Source organism: Cervus canadensis, chromosome 9 (assembly GCF_019320065.1).
Source record: "Cervus canadensis isolate Bull #8, Minnesota chromosome 9, ASM1932006v1, whole genome shotgun sequence".
Taxonomy (NCBI): Eukaryota; Metazoa; Chordata; class Mammalia; order Artiodactyla; family Cervidae; genus Cervus; species Cervus canadensis.
In genome coordinates this window covers 83,878,122-83,900,530 of record NC_057394.1, presented here as the reverse complement: position 1 = coordinate 83,900,530, position 22,409 = coordinate 83,878,122, and the positions used below count along the sequence as shown (strand labels likewise).

Below are 22,409 nucleotides of genomic sequence, written 5' to 3'. Positions count from 1 at the left end.
TAGCTGTCATTTTTTTGTGATATGTTTAAAGCAGTACTAAAAGATACCAGTACAGGAGACAGGGATCAGGACCATCCCCATGGAAAAGAAATACAAAAAGGCAAAATGGTTGTCTGAGAAGGCCTTACAAATAGCTGTGAAAAGAAGAGAAGCGAAAAGCAAAGGAGAAAAGGAAAGATATTCCCATTTGAATGCAGAGTTCCAGAGTAGCCAGGAAGAGATAAGAAAGCCTTCCTTAGGGATCAATGCAAAGAAATAGAGGAAAACAACAGAATGGGAAAGATTAGAGATCTCTTCAAGAAAATTAGAGATACCAAGGGAACATTTCATGAAAAGACAGGTTCGATAAAAAGACAGAAATGGTATGGACCTAACAGAAACTAAAGATGTTAAGAAGAGGTGGCAAGAATACACAGAAGAGCTATACAAAAAAGATCTTCACGACCCAGATACTTAACGGTGTGATCACTCACCTAGAGCCAGACATCCTGGAATGTGAAGTCAGGTGGGTCTTAGAAAGGATCACTACGAACAAAGCTAGTGGAGGTGATGGAATTCCAGTTGAGCTATTTCAAATCCTGAAAGATGATGCTGTGAAAGTGCTGCACTCAATGCGTCAGCAAATTTGGAAAACTCAGCAGTGGCCACAGGACTGGAAAAGGTCAGTTTTCATTCCAATCCCAAGGAAAGGCAATGCCAAAGAATGCTCAAACTACAGCACACTTGCACTCACCTCACACGCTAGTAAAGTAATGCTCAAAATTCTCCAAGCCAGGCTGCAGCCAGTGAGCCGTGAACTTCCAGATGTTCAAGCTGGATTTAGAAAAGGCAGAGGAACCAGAGATCCAATTGCCAATATCTGCTGGATCATCGAAAAAGCAAGAGAGTTCCAGAAAAACATTTACTTCCGCTTTATTGACTATGCCAAAGCCTTTGACTGTGTGGATCACAATAACTGTGGAAAATTCTGAAGGAGATGGGAATACCAGAGCACCTGACCTGCCTCTTGAGAAATCTGTATGCAGGTCAGGAAGCAACAGTTACAACTGGACATGGAACAACAGACTGGTTCCAAATCCGTGAAAGGAGTATGTCAAGGCTGTATATTGTCACCGTGCCTATTAACTTAAATGCAGAGTACATCATGAGAAAGACTGGGCTGGAAGAAGCACAGGCTGGAATCAAGATTGCCGGGAGAAATATCAATAACCTCAGATATGCAGATGACACCACCCTTATGGCAGAAGTGAAGAGGAACTAAAGAGCGTCTTGATGAAAGTGAAAGAAGAGAGTGAAAAAGTTGACTTAAAGCTCAACATTCAGAAATAAGATCATGGCATCTGGTCCCATCACTTCATGGGAAATGGGGGAAACAGTGGAAACAGTGTCAGACTTTTATTTTTGGGGCTCCAAAATCACTGCAGATGGTGATTGCAGCCATGAAATTAAAAGACACTTACTCCTTGGAAGGAAAGTTATGACCAACCTAGATAGCATATTAAAAAGCAGAGACATTACTTTGCCAACAAAGGTCCATCTAGTCAAGGCTATGGTTTTTCCAGTGGTCATGTATGGATGTGAGAGTTGGACTGTGAAGAAAGCTGAGTGCTGAAAAATTGATGCTTTTGAACTGTGGTGTTGGAGAAGACTCTTGAGAGTCCCTTGGACTGCGAGGAGATCCAGCCAGTCCATCCTGAAGGAGATCAGTCCTGGGTGCTCATTGGAAGGACTGATGCTGAAGCTGAAACTCCAATACTTTGGCCATCTGATGTGAAGAGTTGACTCATTGGAAAAGACTCTGATGCTCAGAGGGATTGGGGGCAGGAGGAGAAGGGGACGACAGAGGATGAGATGGCTGGATGGCATCACCGACTTGATGGACATGAGTTTGAGTAAACTCCGGGAGTTGGTGATGGTCAGGGAGGCCTGGCGTGCTGCGATTCATGGGGTCACAAAGAGTTGGACACATCTGAACTGAACTGAACTGTAAAGATCCTAGATATTTTTACTTCTTTTATTAGTTATTTTTTGCCTTGCCATTTTAGAACATATTAGCTATTTTTACTTCTTTTATTTATTTATTGCCTTGCAATAAGGTATCCTGACCAGGGATTGATCCCCCCACCCAACATGAGAAGTTCAGTCTTAACCATTGAACCTCTAGGGAAGTTCCTGCTTTTATTATTAATATACTTGAAGTCCATTAAAGTGCCTAGTTACAGTTGTGCTTTTTGTTCTTAATTTCATGTTCATAATACACTCAGACTCACTAGCCTTGAGTTTTGTGGCTTTTTTTTAACTAATTATCTAATATATAGAATCTTAAGAGGATAGGAGGGCCATCTGCTTCCTTATAGTTTGGCTCATGGGTTAACCTCAGCTACCAAGAAAATAGACATTATGGGAGTTTTGAAGATAAGTTTATAGATCCCAGGACTGTCATGAAATTTTTTTTAATATACAGCAAAGTCTTGGGCAATATTTGGGTTAACATCACTCCTATTTAAAAAAAAAAGTATAATTCAGCTATTTCATTTCTTTTGTATACTGCTGTACACATAGTGATCCTCAGTAAACATTTATTGAATGAATGAATGAAGCAAAACTGCTGAAATAAAGGCTGTTATTATCATCAAGTCTGGAGCTAAAATTGAGGATATGCTCCTTATACTTGAAAATGATTATTAATATTCCTCATTGTCATTGACTAGATCAAAATTGATAACTAATATTAAATTTATATTTATGTTCATTGTTGAAATAAAACTTTAATAGTTTTTTTTTTTTTTTCTTAAATCAGAAAAGCTGCAAGAATTGTGTAGAATCTCCCACATGCCTTCACTCAGATCCCCCAGTTGTTAATATTGGCTTTATTTTTTTCTTCTATATACATTTTTTTCCTGCTCATTTGAAAGTAAAAAAAAAAAGAACAAGGGAGTATAGTTCCCTGACTAGAGATTGAACCTGGGCCACCTGCATTGGGAGTGCTGAGTCTTCACCGCTGGACCACCAGGGATACTTTTTTTTTAAGGCCACTTGCTTCAGAAGAACTCCCCTACACACACATTTTATTGTTGTTGTTATTTAATTTAAAATTTTATTTTTTGATTTAAAAATTACTTATTAAGTGAAAAGTACCATATATAAAATAGATCGAAGATGAACTCTCCTTCCACCCTCCTCCCCAGAAACTGTTACAATCACTGGCTTCTGTCTTAGAACATTTTAAGAGGTGCTTTTAGGCCAGTTCATGTTAGGAGGGGACAGAAGTTAAAATGTGACTGATGTCTTACTATTCCACTGTGGTAAGCAGTTGCCCTCGGGAGAAACTGTAGCTGGACTTGGATTGGGTGGAATTTCATTATGTGTTTTAAGATATTCACAAATGATCTCAGGAGATGAACTACTTTTTTTTTAGATGAACATTTTTTATCATGATTTTAATCTCCATTTTAAGTTGGTTCATTTGTTCTCAGCAACTGTATGGCTTTGGAACTATAGTCGAGTCTAATATCCTTTATTTGACTGTTTTTAATTTATGTTACAGGGTAAGGTCCTTTATAAGGTTCGTTGGAAAGGATACACAGCAGATGATGATACCTGGGAGCCTGAGATTCACCTTGAGGACTGTAAGGAAGTTCTTCTTGAATTTAGGAAGAAAATTGCAGATAACAAAGCTAAATCAATGAAGAAAGATATCCAGGTATTATATTTTATCTCATAGTGGTTGTTTTTTTTTTTTAATATAATAAATTTACTATAAATTTAATGGTATACAAAATGTACAGTATGGAATTTACAAGGAAAAATTAAATATACAGCATTTCTATTGTAAGCTCTGTATAGCCAGTTGATTCTCATAGTGTTTTCATTGATTTTTGCCAAAGTGTTCTTTCTGTAGCCAGCCTGTGATTGCAGTTGACAAACAGCTATAGTTTGGACATGTTGATTAAGTTACAAGTAACATGAAAGTGGGGAGAAAAGAGATGTGTTGAAATTTTACTTGTTTGTCCATGATGTGAACATTGTGTTTTCGTATACCTGAGGAATACCTTTTGTGCTATTCATGTTACTACTGCAGATGCACCACATACTTTGGCATTTAATTGGCTTTCAGTTCATTTCAGTTGCTCACTCGTGTCCGACTCTTTGCAACCTCATGGACTGCAGCTCGCCAGGCCTCCCTGTCCATCACCAACTCCCAGAGTTTACTCAGACTCTTGTCCATTGAGTCGGTGATGCCATCCAGCCATCTCATCCTCTGTCGTCCCCTTCTCCTCTCACCTTCGATCTTTCCCAGCATCAGGGTCTTTTCAAATGAGTCAGCTATTTGCCTCAGGTGGCCAAAGTACTGGAATTTCAGCTTCAACATCAGTCCTTCCAATGAACACCCAAGACTGATCTCCTTTAGGATGGACTGGTAGGATCTCCCTGTAGTCTAAGAGACTCTCAAGAGTCTTCTCCAACACCACAGTTCAAATGCATCAATTCTTTGGTACTCAGCTTTCTTTATAGTCCAACTCTCACATCCATACATGACCACTGGATAAACCATAGCCTTGACCAGACGGACCTTTTTTGGCAAAGTAATGTCTCTGCTTTTTAATATGCTGTCTAGGTTGGTCGTAACTTTTCTTCCAAGAAGTAAGTGTCTTTCAATTTCATGGCTGCAATCACCATCTGCAGTGATTTTGGAGCCCCCAAAAATAAAAGTCTGACACTGCTTCCACTGTTTCCCTGTCCATTTCCCATGAAGTGATGGGACCAGATGCCATGATCTTAGTTTTCTGAATGTTGAGCTTTAAGTCAACTTTTTCACTCTCTTCTTTCACTTTCATCAAGACGCTCTTTAGTTCCTCTTCACTTTCTGCCATAAGGGTGGTGTCATCTGCATATCTGAGGTTATTGATATTTCTCCCGGCAATCTTGATTCCAGCCTGTGCTTCTTCCAGCCCAGTCTTTCTCATGATGTACTCTGCATTTAAGTTAAATAGGCACGGTGACAATATACAGCCTTGACATACTCCTTTCACGATTTGGAACCAGTCTGTTGTTCCATGTCCAGTTGTAACTGTTGCTTCCTGACCTGCATACAGATTTCTCAAGAGGCAGGTCAGGTGCTCTGGTATTCCCATCTCCTTCAGAATTTTCCACAGTTATTGTGATCCACACAGTCAAAGGCTTTGGCATAGTCAATAAAGCGGAAGTAAATGTTTTTTGGAACTCTCTTGCTTTTTCGATGATCCAGCAGATATTGGCAATTGGATCTCTGGTTCCTCTGCCTTTTCTAAATCCAGCTTGAACATCTGGAAATTCACGGCTCACGTATTGCAGAAGCCTGGCTTGGAGAATTTTGAGCATTACTTTACTAGCGTGTGAGGTGAGTGCAAGTGTGCTGTAGTTTGAGCATTCTTTGGCATTGCCTTTCCTTGGGATTGGAATGAAAACTGACCTTTTCCAGTCCTGTGGCCACTGCTGAGTTTTCCAAATTTGCTGACGCATTGAGTGCAGTACTTTCACAGCATCATCTTTCAGGATTTGAAATAGCTCAACTGGAATTCCATCACCTCCACTAGCTTTGTTCATAGTGATGCTTCCTAAGGCCCACTTGACTTCACTCACATTCCAGGATGTCTGGCTCTAGGTGAGTGATCACACAATCTTGGTTACCTGGGTCATGAAGATCTTGTTTGTACAGTTCTTCTGCGTATTCTTGCCACCTCTTCTTAACATCTTTAGTTTCTGTTAGGTCCATGCCATTTCTGTCCTTTCTTGAGCCCATCTTTTCATGAAATGTTCCCTTGGTATCTCTAATTTTCTTGAAGAGATCTCTAGTCTTTCCCATTCTGTTGTTTTCACCTCTATTCATTTGCACTGATCACTGAAGAAGGCTTTCTCATCTTACTTGCTATTCTTTGGAACTCTGAATTCAAATGGGAATATCTTTCCTTTTCTCCTTTGCTTTTTGCTTCTCTTCTTTTCACACCTATTTGGTATGAAATAGTGATTAGTAAAACTAATCACCTTTAGTAACATATTTCTGAGTCTGACTTTTCTGCTAATTAAAATAATTCTTAGATCACTTTATAAAGCTATAGTTTTTCATCTATAATGTAAAAGCTATACCTTTAATCTATTTCAGATTATTCACAAGTTTGATTATATCCACTTCAGTTTTTAGCCACTTTATTGTTTTTTAGGAGCTCTTGTTGATGCTAAGGAAGGATAAAGGATTCAAAGGAACTCAGATGAGTTAAACTTCCTTCATCAGCAGTTTGGAAAAAGACTTGATGGTGGTTGAAAGTGGGATAACTTAAAACTGACGCACAAATTTGGCTCAAGGGTTTCCTTTTAGGGGTTTATCTGTTGTTTTATCTTTGATTCTTATATTCCACACATTATTGAATTGGCTTTATTTATGATCTTCTGAGGATTTCCTGTTTTTAAGTTTCATTTATAGCTTTTATTTATAAATCAAACCCACTCTTGTGCAATTTCTTCTTTTTGCTTTTAGTTTTTTTTTTATTAGAAGTAATTTCATTTTTTAGACTGACAGATGTTCTTGAACTTAGAACTATTAATATACAGTGAAAATCACTCGCAACAAAATTTCTTATTGAAGTTTTTATTTTAAGGACTGAATATTGATCCCTTCTTTCCCTACAGTTTGAATTTTACTGCACACTTAGTATCTTTTGAATGACAAAAGCAGTATTAGGACTGTGTGTAATGGTTGTTAACAATAATTGTAGTGATAGAGGCACCTCTGCCTGGCTAGTGCTTGTACCCTTTATGTACCAGATACCCAGCCAGCACTTTTATGGATTAGACTGAAAGAACTGAGGCTTAAATGAGCTAAGTAACTAAGCTCAATTCACCAGTTAGTACTGATGGAGCCAGGCACTATGATAGGCTTTCTTTTGGTTTAGGCTATAGTTTGAAATTGGTTTAGAAGAGTGGAATTACCAGTTTTTAAAATGTAAGCTGTAGTGGCAGGGTCTTTAATAAATAGTTTTTTAATTACTAAGGAAACTCTTTTGTACTTTTTAAATTTTTGTAAAGGAAATCCTTTATGAGTTCAGATTAGAGCCTTTTTTCCTTAAGTGTTTTGCTATAGTCATACTTCACTTTTCCACTTTTCTAGAATGGGTGCCTACTCCCTCCTTCCCTGTTTCTTTCACTAAAAATACTTATAGACACAAATGCACCCATTGTACTAGGTGATTGGTTCATATTGCTCTCAAAATTTAGACATTTTGATTGAGTTTTCTTAAATTCATCTTTAACTTTACTCCCTGATTAGTGAGATAAGTTTGCTGACAGTTTTCTCAGAAAGTCTTGACTCATAGAACACTGGCTTTGTTGTCCCGTCACATCACCAGGGCTCTGTTTCAACCCAGCTTGCACAGGAGTCTGGATGAGAACGACTCCTGATAGACTGCTGGGTTTGAGGCATCTTCTAAAGCTTAAAAATCCTTGTCCTACTTTTAGGGAGATACTTTTCCACTTGAAAGTGTCTTTTTCTAAACTGTCCTTACTATTTAATAAATAACTTAAAATTCCAAGCACTAATAACATTTTGAATCTTTATAAGATTGAAACCCCTGTTTCTTTTTTTTTTTTTTTTGTATTGGAGTATAGCTGATTAACAATATTGTGATTGTTTCAGGTGCATAGCAGAGCAACTCAGCCATGCCTATACATGTATCTATTCTCCCCCAAACTCCCCTCCCATCCAGGCTGCCATATTAACATTGAGCAGAGGTCTCCTCGGGTATACAGTATGACCTTGTTGGTTACCCGTTTTAAATATAACTGTGTGGAAATGAATGTGTTAGTCACTCAGTTGTGTCTGACTCTTTGCAACCTCATGAACTTTAGCCCTCCAGGCTCCTCTGTCCATGTGATTCTCCAGGCAAGAATACTGGAGTGGGTAAGCCGTTCCCTTCTCCAGGGGATCTTCTTCACCCAGGGATCGAACACAGGTCCCAGATTATGGGCAGATTCTTTACCATCTGAGCCACTAGGGAAGCCCATATTTATACAGTATTTCACTATTTATATTGCTATGACTTTTAACCTAATTATTGAATGGTGTCGGTAGACAAGTCTATGGCAAAAAAAAAAAATTAACCTTTTCCCACTTTAACAAAATAGTTTTGCTGTTCATGAGTTCTTGTGATTCTCTCACTCTAGGTGTAGAGGCAGAGAGTAGGAGAAAATGCTTCATTCACCTCGTCATCACTGTTCATGCAAGAAACAGACATGTGCCGCCTGTGAAAAACGATATTTGCCTATCACCAAAATCTTTGTCTTATGGAGAAGTGTTACTAATTCTGGGAGCCCTGTTTGTTCAGGACTCAGTCAGCATCACAGAAAGAGAAATGGTTTCTACCAAAAAGTGGCTGTTGATTCTATTCACCAGAAAATATATATCATGCAGAAATGGTATTTGTTTATTAAAATACTTTTTTTAGCATTTGGATACCTTTTTATCTTTTTGCTGACTATTGGGTAGTTTGAGATTTTTTTTTAAAAGCAATGAAGTACTGTTTAACGTTGATTTGTGTGATACAGTCTAGACCTTCATTTTTAGTCAGCTAAAAATCCACAGCTAGGCACTGGCTGGTTTCCTTGAGAGCTCTGATAATGGATGTTACATGACAAAGAATAACCTCTGCTGGACCATCACAGCAACATTTTACTGCTTTTACCTTCCTGGTTTTCTTTTTGGGGGTAGAATGTTTTTTGTTTGTTTGTTTTAGTAAATATCAAGTGTCTTATATGGGCCAGACCCTTAAATGGTCATAGTTTTACAAGAATAGATCATATCTGTCTTTTGTTCTTGAGGAGCCTTACAAGTTGTCCATTTGTGATCTTACTTTTAAGAATAGTTCCATATACTTGCCTTCTGCCTTTCTTTTAAAATAATTTTTTATCAGTACATATTCTAGCCAGCAAATAGCTGTGCTTTTTAATAATTAATCTGTGTCCCTACTCCTCAGCTAAGAGATAGTTTTGCCTTTATTTTAAAATTTTTCTGAGGATAGTTTTTTTTTTTTTTTTCTTTGAAATACTGGCTATAAAGTAATATATGTACTCTTTTAATATAAAACTAATGAGACTTTGTACATCCAAATAAGCTTTATTTTTAAAAGTGTACATTTGTTGAAGTAAACATTTATTCCAGTAGTGCCATGAACCAAAATGTTTTTAAACTTACTGTTTTGGAATTGCCTTCATAAGAATGTGAATGTCATGCAAGAAAATAATTTCTAATGACGCCTCCTTTTTGTGTGCAAAAAAAAAATGCATGATAACAGTTCTAACAGTGCAAAAGTGCACTTCCAAAAGTTATTTGAGCAGTGGTTGCGCTGTTGAAGAGCTCATGCTTCCCAGAGGTGATTAGCTAGAGGGAGTGACCCTGAGGGGGGTGTATATTGTGCGGTGATTTTGTCATCACACCTTGTCCATCCGGTGTTGACCTAGTGGAGGAGGGCGACTGACCCTGACCTGCTTGAGTCGGCCCCAGCGTATGCCTGTTGACTTACTATAATCATGATCAGAGCCCCCCTTCATTTTCAGAATTGCCCTAGTTTGGATAATAAATGTTTGTTGTGTGTGTGAAACTATTCAAGTAAGTAAAAAGACAGAATACTAGTATACTGAAACTAGTGCTCAGGTTTGTGATATGTGTGGTTTTAATTTTATTTGCTTTTTAGTTAATTTAAAAGTTAACACTAATTCCTTTCTATCATCTAATACCTGTTTATCAGTTGGTAACTAATTTTTATATCCTGACTTCATTGAATCTGGCCAGTTATTCCAGGGCTGGATCACCCCAGTGCAACTAACCCGGCGATTCATTTGAAATCAACTAGTAATTTCACACTGTGAAGTTACACTTGTTTCTTAATACCTTCTAATATCTAATAATCTATTCAGTTTCTCTCAGTTGTCTCAAACAAAGCATGTCTTTGTTGACTTGATTGAATTGGAATTTGAAGGAGGTCTGGATGTTATATATCCTTGATAATCTCTGCATCTCTCTTAATCTATAACAGCTTCTTCCTGTAACCTTCCCCCATTTTTCCCCATCATGTCTATTTGATGAAGAGACCAGATTATTTTTCTGTAGAGTTTCCCGTATTCTGGGTTTTGAGCACATGGTGTCTTTTAACATGTTCCTCTGTCCCTCCTTGTTTCTGTAAACTGGTAGCAGATGTAGAAGCAGGATTGCACGGGAGTTTATTGGTTTTTTTATTGATATTTTGTGTGGATGGTCGTGAGCCTTGCTGTAACACGTCAGAATGCCCATCTTGTCTAGTTGACTCCTCTCCCGTGAGGTTAACAGAATCTCTGAGATTGAGCGTTTCAGTCTGATCCACGTGACAAATCCTCACATTTCATGTGTAGGTTTTAGGAGCCACTGATGGTCATTGCCTGGAATCATTATCTTATTACAGCTTGCAATTTTGTAATTCTGGCATTCCTTTGCCTTTACTACTTGTGTTACTGGGAAGATGATTCTGAGATGCTGTGGTCCTAACTGACTCTGGAAGGGGAGAAGGGAGGAGGTGAGTTGAGGTGGTGAGGCTGCAGAATTGATGCACGACAGTCAGTGGCTGAGGGAAGAGCGGAGTCAAGAGACAACTCAAATTACTGAATTGGGAACCTAGATACACCATGGTGTTACTCAGGGAACAGCTCCGCTTTTGAACACGTGAGATTTTAGTTACTTGTTTATTGTCCAGGTGAAGATGGCCAGTCTCCCATTGGAAACATGGGTCTGATCTGAGTTGAGGAGGAAGATTTGGGCTAGAAATGTAGGTTGGGGAGTTGATGGTGTGTGTGGGATATTTTTTCTTATTAACTCTGTTTCAACTGATAATCTGACTATAAGATTGACTGTATTTGAGGGGGGGGTGGAATTTCAGTTTTAGAATTAGTTTAAATTTTTTTTGAAGCAGTTAGTCAAAGCTTTGTCTAGCAAGTTTTGTCTCTTCTTCCTCTTTGTCCCCCCCCACCACCCTGCTTTCTCCCTTTATTTTTTCCTTTTTTTCAAAGAAAACTTCATTAAATGCTTTGGAAAGACTGACTAAAAATGAGTCACTTAAAAAAATCACAGTTGATAAAGAGACATTACATAATGAGGAAGGTTTCAATTCTCCAAGAAGACATAACAGTTCTTAATGTGCCCCCTTTTATCAATGCAGAAAATTTAAGTAAAAACAGGGTATTCTGTTTGGAAATGAGGCGTCGCCACTGTTTCAAGAAGGTGGAAGTCAGCTGTCAACTCTTCAGGATTGAGGGAAATTTGAGAAGGTCTCCTACAGGCAAGTAGTTCTGTAGACAAGTGTCCTACAGAACTTGCTTAAAGCAGAGGGGTAGCTTTCAGGTGAGCCTTGATTGAGTTGCAGGCTTCACCTTTGGTTTCTGTGTGTGTATTTGTTCGAAGCAGCAGAGACTCTCTTCTGTGTCAGGACCCGTGATACCTCAGCAGTATCATGGCAGCACTGCTTTTGTCACAGGTGGAGCCGGTGTCTGGCCACACTATGCAGGTTTCCTGATGGTCCTGGGGGGGTCCGTCACCGAGCTGTGTCCTGTCTTCTTGGTTTCCTCTCATCTAATACCCCCCAGAGCCTCCCTCCTTTTCAGAATCCAGTCCAATTGTTTTATAGAAGCTTCTTCGTATTGGAATTAGATGGATGCTAATTAATGTTAAATCACAAATAGTATTTTTAAAATTGAAATTAGATGATTTGTAGATGAAGCATAGACATTTGGGCACATATATTCTATCGGTAAGGTACATGATATCGATAGATGGGTCCTGCGTCAGTTATCTCATTGCTGGTGTTAAATTATAATTATGTGATAAAGTGAGGTCTATCATTTTTTCTTTCCTTTTAAAGGTACCTTTTACCCTGTAAAATAGTAAGTAACCTAATAATAAGTAATCTTTCAGACTGAGAATCACTTCTTCAACAACCTCTCACCCATGATTTTAAGATAATTTTGAAGAATTTTGCTTTAATTGGTTATTACTGTGGTGGTTGCAAATAATAACTTTTCCAATTCTGTTTTTGTGAGCTTTTTAGTTTGTATCCTATAAAGAGCAGCTCCTCCCTCCCCCTTAAATTTTTTAAGTACCAGTACACACTGTTGGAGTCTTTTTATTTGATTGCTGTTGTTAAAACAGGCCCACCCTTGGTTTGTGGGACACCCTCTAGGTGAGCTCCTGTGTCCTCATGTGATTTCCCTGTCTGTCTGGGCGCGTCTTTGCTCCCTGGACAAAGTGTCCCCATGTACCCTCCTGCTCCAACTCTGGCACCAACCTTTATTCAGGGAATCTTGATTCTTTTTAGGGCAGAACAGAATTTAGAAACCAAGATGAAGTTATTGCTACTGGGATATCATTATTTCTAGGCCCTTTAGACAGAGATAAAGGGAAAAATACATGTTAGTTTTAAGTCAAGTTCATATTGATGTTTAATTTCAGTCCATCACCACTCTGTCTTCCTGTCATTTTCAGTGTCTGTGGTTCTGTCTCCCTTTTCTTCCATGAGAACTCTGGTGTTCATCAATATTATATGTAGTCATTTACTGAGCCCTGCAATAATTAGAAATTAGTTTCAGATTTACTATGCCCATTCTGCTGTGAAATTCCAAAGTTATTTACAGTTGTTTTTGTTCCTACAGTGTATTCAGTTCAGGTGTTGATTGTTCAAAAATTACTTGAATTAATTCTTTTTTATCTTTTCTGTGGTTATCAATTTGATAAATAGGTTATTGATGTTGTTAATTAGTACCTATTTTCTCACATCCTTCCCTTTCCCTCCACACCCAGTTTGAAATACGGCTCTGTAATGACAAATCTGAGTTTCTTTCTCTTATGAATGACTTGGTCTTTTCACCTGATACCTCAAATTTTTTTATTTTCATTGTTTTGTATAAACCAAAATTCAGCTGAGTAAATTTGAAGCTCTAATTGGCTTTATCCATTTCATGAATCAGACGGCATCTATCTAACAAACAGAAGGATGCTCCCAGGAGCTCATGAAAGGGAAGGTTGTAATTGGCAGATGGAGACGATTCAGTTCAGTTGCTCAGTCCTGTCCAACTCTTTGCAATCCCATAGACTGCAGCACACCAGGCTTCCCTGTCCATCACCAACTCCCGGAGCTTGCTGAAACTCGTGTCCATTGAGTCAGTGATGCCATCCAACCATCACATCCTCTGTCGTTCCCTTCTGCCTTCAGTCTTTCCCAGCATCAGGGTCTTTTCCAGTGAGTCAGTTCTTCACACCAGGTGGCCGAAGTATTGAAGCTTTAGTTTCAGCATCAGTCCTTCCAGTGAATATTGAGGTTTGATTTCCTTTAGGATTGACTGCAGTCCAAGGGACTCTCAAGAGTCTTCTCCAGCACCACAGTTCAAACGCATCAGTTCTTTGGCACTCAGCTTTCTTTATAGTCTAACTCTCACATCCATACACGACTACTGGAAAAACCATAGCTTTGACTAGATGGACCTTTGTCGGCAAAGTAATGTCTCTGTTTTTTCATATGCTGTCTAGGTTTGTCACAGCTTTTCTTCCAAGGAGCAAGTGTCTTTTAATTTCATGACTTCAGTCACCATCTGCAGTGATTTTGGAGTCCAAGAAAATAAAGACTGTGAGACTATTTCAGACCAGATCACCTTGCCTCACGGAGAGGCTGGGGGTCCTATTAGGGCAGGTACTTCACCATTGCTGATCAGAAAACTCTAGACTGCTGGTTTATAATTCGGAGTGTGGTTAGGTATTTGTCTTGCTTAGGATCAGCAACTGCATTTGGGGCCTGTTTGTTTTTAACAGTAGGTGTACCTCTCTTGCATGCTGTTGTTCTTTTTAGGTTAATTACTCTGTTCCTTTGTCTGCTTTCTCTTATAACAATTTAGTAAAATGCTCTAGAGCAATCAATTTATATTGCTTATATTTATATGAATTACTTTTTTGAAATTTTAGGAGGCAGAGGAGGAGAACAAGATACTATTTTTTAGCTTTATGACTGCTGAGCAAGCTTTATTTATTTTATGAAGAATTAGACAGTATAACCTCAGACTTTATGAGGGGTTTTTTTGGGCTCTGGTTTCACCCTGCCGCCACTATCATTGTTGTTGATTAGTCACTAAGTCATGTTCAACTCTTTTGCGACCCTAGAGGCTGTAGCCTGCCACCACCATCACTTATATCTGAATCTTCTATTTTCTATTTTCTCTGACCTTCTTTGTTTGGAATCTGATCTCAGCATTTTCTCATGGGGGGGGCCTTTTCCGGTACACCTGGCAGGGAGCACCGGCTGGTTACTCTAGAGAACGCTCAGCCTGGGCCGTCCCTTCACGGTCCAGTGCCCAGAGCTCCTGCCCTTTCAGCAGCTCCCCTCACAGTGACCCGCTAGACTTTTGAGTGATTTCTTCCATTCTCCTTGCTGCCTTTGCTTGCTCCTGTGTGGATATTTGTACCACAGGGGTCTTACTGCTATTACTAGTTTGTTCCTAAAGTGAAAAGTAAAATGAAAGTCACTCAGTCATGGACTATACAGTTCATGGAATTCTCCAGGCTAGAATACTGGAGTGAGTACCCTTTCCCTTCTCCAGGGGATCTTCCCAACTCAGGGATCGAACCCAGGTCTCCCGCGTTGCAGGTGGATTCTTTACTGCCTGCAGTGTTTGTTCCTACCAGCTTATATTCTAGGGTTCATTGAAACACTTGGACACTTAATTTTGTTGTAGATGTTGTCTGTGGCATGGGCTGGGGGTGGGGGTTGTTTTGCTGTCCGGGTTAAACTGTGTACCTCAGGTTGGGACTTGAACCCACTGTCTTTTTTTGTTCCCCACTGTCTTTTAAATCCCTCATCATACCTGGGACTTAATGAAGCTCAAATACTTGATGTCACAGAAAGAATTCAGTGAGCGACAAAGTGATAGGTAAGAAGTGAATTCACTTAGAAACAGTCCACAGAGTGAGGGCCATCTCAGAAGGCAAGAGCAGCCCCAAGCTATGAGATTGTCAGTTTTTATAGGTGGGTAATTTCATAGGCTGAGAAGTAGGAGGAGTATTCCAGCTGTTTTGGGGAAGCGGTGGGGATTTCCAGAAATTGGGCCACTTTCTGAACTTTTATGCTCGACCTTGGAACTGTCAACACTTCCCAGGTGGCTCAGGTTCTCTGAGAGGCCCAGGTTCAATCCCTGGGCAAGGAAGATCCCCTGAAGAAGGAAATGGCTACCTGCTCCAGTATTCTTGCCTGGAAAATTCCATGGACAGAGGAGCCTGGCTGACTACAGTCCATGGGGTCGGAAAGAGTCAGACATGACGGAGCCATTAACACTTTCAGTTTCTTGGAACTGTCATGGTGCCTCTGTGTGTGTCACTTAGCCTGCTGATGTGTTACAGTGAGCATACACTGAGGCTCAAGGTCTAGTGGAAGTCGTCTTCGTCATCTTGGACCTGGTTGTTCATTGTTCAGTCACTAACTCATGTCCAACTCTTTTGCCCCCATGAACTGTAGCACACCAGGCTTCCCTGTCCTTCACTATCTCCCAGAGTTTGCTCAAACTCATGTCATTGAGCAGTGATGCCATCCAACTATCTCATCCTCTGCTGCTCCCTTCTCTTGCCCTGTCTTTCCCAGTATCTCTGTCTTTTCCAGTTAGTCAGCTCTTTGCATCAGGTGGCCAAAGTATTGCAGTTTCAGCATCAGTCCTTCCAGTGGATACTCAGTGTTGATTTCCTTTAGGATTGACTGGTTTGATCTCCTTGCTGTCCAAGGGACTCTCAAGAGTCTTCTCCAGCACCAAAATTCAAAAGTATCAATTCTTGAGCGCTCAGCGTTCTTTATGGTCCAACTCACATTTGTACATGACTGCTGAAAAAACCATAGCTTTGAGTATACAGAACTTTATCAGCAAAGTGATGTGTTTGCTTTTTAATACACTGTCTAGGTTTGTCAGACCTGGTTAGTTCTAACCATTTATGTCCTGTCCTTGGGCCACGTCATTCATTTAAAGACGGTGCTTTACCCCCTCCCTCCTGTTTCACTAGTTTTTTTTTATAAAGTGCTATAGGAAGAGTCAAAAAGTTTTGCCAATGCCACCACATTTCCACTACCTTATTAAACTCGGTGGTGGTCTTTGCTGAAGCACCACAGGGAAAACTTAAAAATACACCCATCTTTTTTCTCCCTCTTGTTCTTCCCTAAGTCATTTAGAAGAGAATGTGGGGAAGTAGACCTGAAAATGCTTTGCGTAGTGTTTTTATATCTAGACAGATACGTAATTCTTAAAGAGTTATTTTGTCATCAAATAAATAAATCTTTACAAATTACTTATTGGTGTTTTGGAAATTTTGAAGTTGAAATTATATATAACCCACCATACATATGACTGTTAGGACCTACAGCAGCACTGATCATTTCTGTCCGTCTGTGTTTATCTGTTTCCTTAAATTGATGCTTATTGTCACCTCCAAGACCTATTTCTTTTTTTTTTTTTTCCCCAAGACCTATTTCTTAAGTTAGCAGTGTAAATAAGTTATACAACTTCAGTTACATAAATAATTTTAAGAAGTTGAGAAACTGGAGGAAAAAAATTCCTACCAGATTTCATTAGTATGAGTATTCAAAACCTTTTAAATTACTGTGTTCTTAATGAGTTTTTAAATCTTTTTTATACTTTATAGAGACTGTCCTTAAATAATGACATATTTGAGGCAAACTCTGATAGTGATCAACAGAGTGAGACTAAAGAAGATACTTCTCCAAAGAAGAAAAAGAAAAAACTAAGGCATAAGGAAGAGAAAAGCCCCGACGACCTGAAAAAGAAGAAAGCAAAGACTGGGAAACTGAAAGACAAGCCCAAACCAGACCTGGAGAGCTCCTCTGAAAGTTTGGGTTTTGATTTAAGGACAAAGAAAAGAATTTTGGAAACCAAAGAAGAATTAAAGGAATCCAAAAAGCCCAAAAAAGATGATATAAAAGAAACTAAGGAGTTAAAGAAAGTTAAAAAGGGTGAAATGAGAGATTTAAAGACTAAAATAAGAGACGATTCCAAAGAAATTAGAAAAACAAAAAAAGAGAAATGTATTGAATCTCAGGTGGACTCTGAACAGGGTGTACTTAGTGATTCCCCCCTTCAGGAAGAGGACTGTGAAGATTTACAGGTTGACAACAGAGAGGAAAAGCAGAAGTTTAGAGGTGCTAAAGATAAAGCTGAGCAAGAAGCCAGTCTAGATGCTGCTTCTGATATACAGCAGGATGGCAGTGTAAGTGCTGATGAGGACGAGGTCAAAGCAAGGAGGAAAAAAAAGAAACCGAGAAGGACAGAAGAACTTAAAGAGAGCAAAAAGCTAGAAAACAAGAACCTCTTCTTAGAGAAGAAAACTACACAGAAAAAGCAAAGGAATCAAGACAAAGGCCAAAGCAGCACAGAGTTGGATAAGCCAGTGCCTGCCTGTGCCCTGACACCGCCAAGGATGTCCAGGCCCGCTGACTCCCCGGGAGAGGTGAGTACACAGGTCCTGGTGGAGGGTGGTTGGATCCCACTGAGGACTAACGTTTGCGTCTGACAGAGGGCAGGGACATTCCACTCAGGCTGGTGCCCTAAGTAAAGACTTGGAGACAGTGGAGCACAGCCCATCCTCGTTTCTTTTCACTTAGCAGATGGTGCGTTTCTTATTAGACTGAAGGTTTGTGGCAACCTGTATCTGAGCCGTTCTTCCTGTAGCATCTGCTCACCTCCTGTCTCCGTGCCACATTTTGGTAATTCTTGCATTATTTTGTACTTTTGTTTTGCTTTTTGGCCACCCTGTGTGGAACTTTCCTGACCAGGGATGGAACCCATGCCCCTGGAGTCTCAACCACTGGACCACCGGGAAGTCCTAAACTTTTTCATTATTACTGTACTTCTTAAAGTACTTCTTGTGATCAGTGATCTTTGATTTTGTTTTTGCAATAAGCTGAAGAAGGTTCAGGCAACAGCCAGTATTTTTTAGCAATACAATTTTTTTTTTTAATTAAGGTAGGTATGGCTATTTTAGACATAATGCTGTTGCACATTTAATTCTATAGTGTAAATATAACTTTTATATGCACTGGGAGGCAGAAAAATTATAACTCACTTTATTGCAATGTTTGCTTTTATTTCATGGATCTGAAGCTGACCCTGTAGTATCTCTGATGTGTGCCTATAAGAGAAGTTCTTCTACCCTTAAGGAGTTAATACTTTATTGGGAGATTTTCTTTTCCCTCCTAGATTCTAGGTTGCCTGACTGCTCTAGAATTGAACTGACATGAAACAGATTAACATGGGGAAAATTTAAAGTTTACTAACACATACACATGAAAGAGACCTAGGAAAACTGAGTAACTCTCCAAAATGGATGAAGCCCTTCACCTCAAACATCACCCTCAGCCAAAGACAAAAGAGGATGCTGAGGATGGGGAACCAGTCCTGGGAGGAGAAGCACTGTAAACAAGGGCAAGGTTGCCGCACAGACTGTTGAGTCCTCGCCTACCACTTGAGAACTCCTAGAGGCTTAGAGACGCCCTTGCCAGAGGAGATTTCCCTCAGAGATGCAAATGTCTCAAAAGGGTGGCTCTGACTTGGCTTTCAGAGTTTTTTCCTTGCCTGCTGTTACTTATCAGTAACCAGCTTAAAATAGTTAAAATGCCAAAGAGACTGTTCCCCTACTAGTCTGTGCTGTGCTTAGTCGCTCAGTCATGTCCTACTCTCTGTGACCCCATGGGTTGTATGTAGCCTGCTGTTCTCCTCTGTCCATGGAGATTCTCCAGGTAAGAATACTGGAGTGGGTTGCCATACCCTCCTCCAGGGGATCTTCCCAACCCCGGGATCGAACCCAGGTCTCCTGCATTGCAGGCAGGCAGATTCTTTATCAGCTGAGCCACCAGGAAAGCCCTGAGTCTTCCCACTAGTCCGACTGGTGGGAAGCAACTATAAATGCTGACGATCCCACTTTTGAAAGCACCTCAACTTTTCTCTTAGTCTAATCCAGACTTTCTTTTGGACTTACTGCAGCTGGAAAATTGGGGGCTAATTTGTGAACAAGTCAGTTTTTAGAGGAATTCAGATACGATGTAGCATTGTGAAGTTAAAGCTTAGAGCTTCGTCAGTTTATTCTATTAGCTTTTCACATCCTACTTATATTTTCCCCATGTTGTCTTAAGAATATACCACTTCTGGAACTGCCCTGGTGTGTGTGTGTGTGCTCAATTGTGTCTGACTCTTTGAGACCCATGGACTATAGCCTGCCAGCTTCCACTCACTGTCCATGGACTTCTCCAGGCAAGATTACTGGAGTGGGTTGCCATTTCCTTCTCCACGGAATCTTCCCGACCCAGTGAGCGAACCCTGGTCTCCTGCATTGCAAGGTGATTCTTTACCATCTGAGCCACAGTGAACTCTCCTGGTGGTCCAGTGGCTAAGACTTCCATCTTCTGCTGCAGGGGGCGTGGGTTGGAAACTAAGATCCCACGTGAGTGCAGTGAAGCCAGTCTTCCCACCCCAGCTTGTGACGAAGAAAAGGGCAGCCTTTATGGGAAAGGCCCCAGTGCAAGGAGAATGGGTGTGGCTCCTGCTTGAAAACCCCAACCCTCCAGAGGGTTTCAGCATAGCATTTTTAAAGGCCCGGGTGTAGGGGGGTGGGTGGCAGGACCTGTGATCAGTTGTGCACAGCTCTCTGGTTCATTGATGGTGAGATTAAGCGGTGGTGTCACAGGGTTAATGTTGATCCTTAGACTCCATTAGGCCTGGGAGGGCCATGTCTTCATGGTCATCAGGCAGTTAACACCTTCCCTTTGGTGGGGTATTTCACACCTGTATAAGTACACAGGAAGTGTGCACCAGACACTGTTACCCAGGTTCTCCAGAGTGGTTAGGTGCAGCAAAGGATATGGGGGGGGGAGGTGGTCTGCCCTGGGAAGGCCCCATGGGGTCCTGCTCTGTTATTAAACTAATGCTATGCTAGCCTGTATAGCCATGAGGGAAAAAGTTAAGGAAATATCATAATAGTTGGGGACTGTTAAATATCCTTTGAAATATTATGAGGTCAGCATAGCAAAAATGGAAACATTTACAAAATGTTACAGTGAAGAAAACCATACATACATACATACGAACACAGTCAAGTAAAAATATCTATGCAATGTAAATAAAAATAAATTTTAAACAACAAAATTATCTGTAAAATTAGATCCGAGGGACAATATGGAGAATTAAAAACAGTTGTGTTTGGTTAATAGGACTGTAGGTGAAGTTTTTTGGAATTTTATTATTAGTAATAAAAAATTCTTCAAGGAAACTTGGTGTTGGGTTTTAAATGTGATATTTTATGAATTGTCGAGGTTGGGGTAAACTTGACCAAGGAAGCAGCTGACGTGAGCAAAGACATAGTCGTTAGGGGTTATGTGCACAGTTCACAGAAGGGGGGCCTAATGCCAGGAACCTGTTTCCCAGTTTTCAGAATCAGTACCAGCTCTGTCTGTGTTTGGGGTCTTATGTGTCTTTTTCAGGAGAGAGAGACCAAAAAATGCGAACCCAAAGAAAAATACCAGAAAAGGCAAGAATTGGACAAGGAAGAAAAAGGCCGAAAAGAGCCCAAGGCATTAAAGAGTGAGTGAATAGTGGCATTTGTCGTTTATGTTGGTCTTTCAGACAGAGTCTAGTTCACTGTGAAGACAGACTCTCTTCTAACCTGCAAGGTCATTGAGTAGAAAATTTGTTCACTGGGGACTTGAGAACATTATGCTAGTGTTGTTTACCAGTAATCTTCATTTATTACATAATAATGTATGTTACTAGTATAACTAACTCCTCCCCCATCTGATCACCTTGTTCTTTTTCCTTTTGGGTATGAGATGAAATACATTATCTTCATTTTTTTTAACTTTAATTTTTTAATTGAAATATAGTCAATTTACAATGTTTCAGATTCTGGTGGGAATACGTTATCTTTAAAGAGACAGGAAATTAGTTTTGACAGAAAAGTAAATAAGTATCTCTTATAGTAGATGCTTAGATAAACTTCTTTAATCAATTTATTGTGTTTAGCTCTGTGTCATTTGTATAAATACAGTATACATTTTGATCACATCAAAATATAACTCAGGAATCTATAGTGCATGTTAGTACTAGAACAAGTACTTTATAAACATTCACCATTAAAATTGAGTTTGGGCTCTAAGCCTCAGTTCAGACCTGGCAGGAAGTGGCAGGGTTGATGGAATCTGGGAAGGAACAGCTTTGATGGCTTGTGTGCAGGTGAGTGTAATGTAGAGACTGTGCTTCTTCATAGTGATGCTGCAGCTCTAAGCCTCTCTTCAGAGAGTGACTGGAGATTCAAAATATTGTAAGATTAGAAGTAGTTAGGAACTTTTTCTTCCTCTGAGTATCTGTCAGTTTCAGGTACATTTTTACTGTGAATGTTCAGTCTGTTCCTTAAGTTCAGAAGGCCACACCTGGAGTCCAATTTTCAGTATCCCTGCTGCTAAAACCTACCTGCTTCGACCCCGAGTCCAAAAGGTGCTATAGCTGGGCCTTTGCCGGCCTCACTGTGTCTGCAGTTTTTCAGTTTTCAGAGTCTGTTGACTGTAACCTTGCAGCTTATATGTACCTGTGCTTCTGTCCGATCCTTGGCACCCAGCCTCCAGGACAGAAATAAAACTGCACTTGGGGGTATATTTTGGGAGTGTGTCAGAATCGGTGAACATGAGTCTTTACGTTGCATTATGCTGTATTACAATGGATTCGGCATCCTCTTCATAGAGTAGCTTGGAAAACATTCAGAATTTATCAGAATTATTCAGAATTCAGGACTTAACTGTGGAAAATGGAAAGAATGGTTAATGCTTTTATTTCTGAACATTGAATGAGATGTTCCACTCGCCATTCTCTATTTTTGCTATTGGACTGGTGTTCTATGTAAATAATCAGAATATTCGGATATTCGGAGTTTAAATATGTCTGGGACAAGCAGCCTCAGTGCTGCCACTGCGATATTACATTCTGCATGTGTCATTTTGTTGTGTCATATACTTGGTGAGGTTTCTTCAAGGCACACAGAAAACAAAATTAGTAAATTGCTCAGGTTCCTTTCACTGTGATTTGGAAATGATACATCTTTATAGAATGAGAGCTTTATTTGGACTAGCTTTTTTATTGAAAAAAGGTTCAATTTGTGTTGGTTAGGACTGCACTCATATAATGCTTGCTTTTCCTCTGGTCACACCATGTTGTGCATTAACCAGGATACCTCTACTCGTAGCAAACTGTAGTTTATTACGGGTGTTTAAAACTGTTTAAGCCTATGCAGTTCTTACAGAGGAAGACAAATGAGAGATGTCACCTAAAAGTACTGT

At 39.8% G+C, this 22,409-nt stretch overlaps 1 protein-coding gene across 3 annotated transcripts in view; it reads left to right on the top strand.

Annotated features, from left to right (window-relative positions):
• The window catches only part of MPHOSPH8 (M-phase phosphoprotein 8), a 45,617-nt gene that overhangs the window by 6,620 nt on the left and 16,588 nt on the right, over positions 1-22,409 (top strand). For all 3 annotated transcript variants that reach the window (XM_043477656.1, XM_043477655.1, XM_043477654.1), the window contains exons 2-4: positions 3,548-3,703; positions 16,718-17,539; positions 20,565-20,664. In XM_043477656.1, the coding sequence (XP_043333591.1) occupies positions 3,548-3,703; positions 16,718-17,539; positions 20,565-20,664 (1,078 nt within the window). The remainder of the gene's footprint in view (positions 1-3,547; positions 3,704-16,717; positions 17,540-20,564; positions 20,665-22,409) is intronic.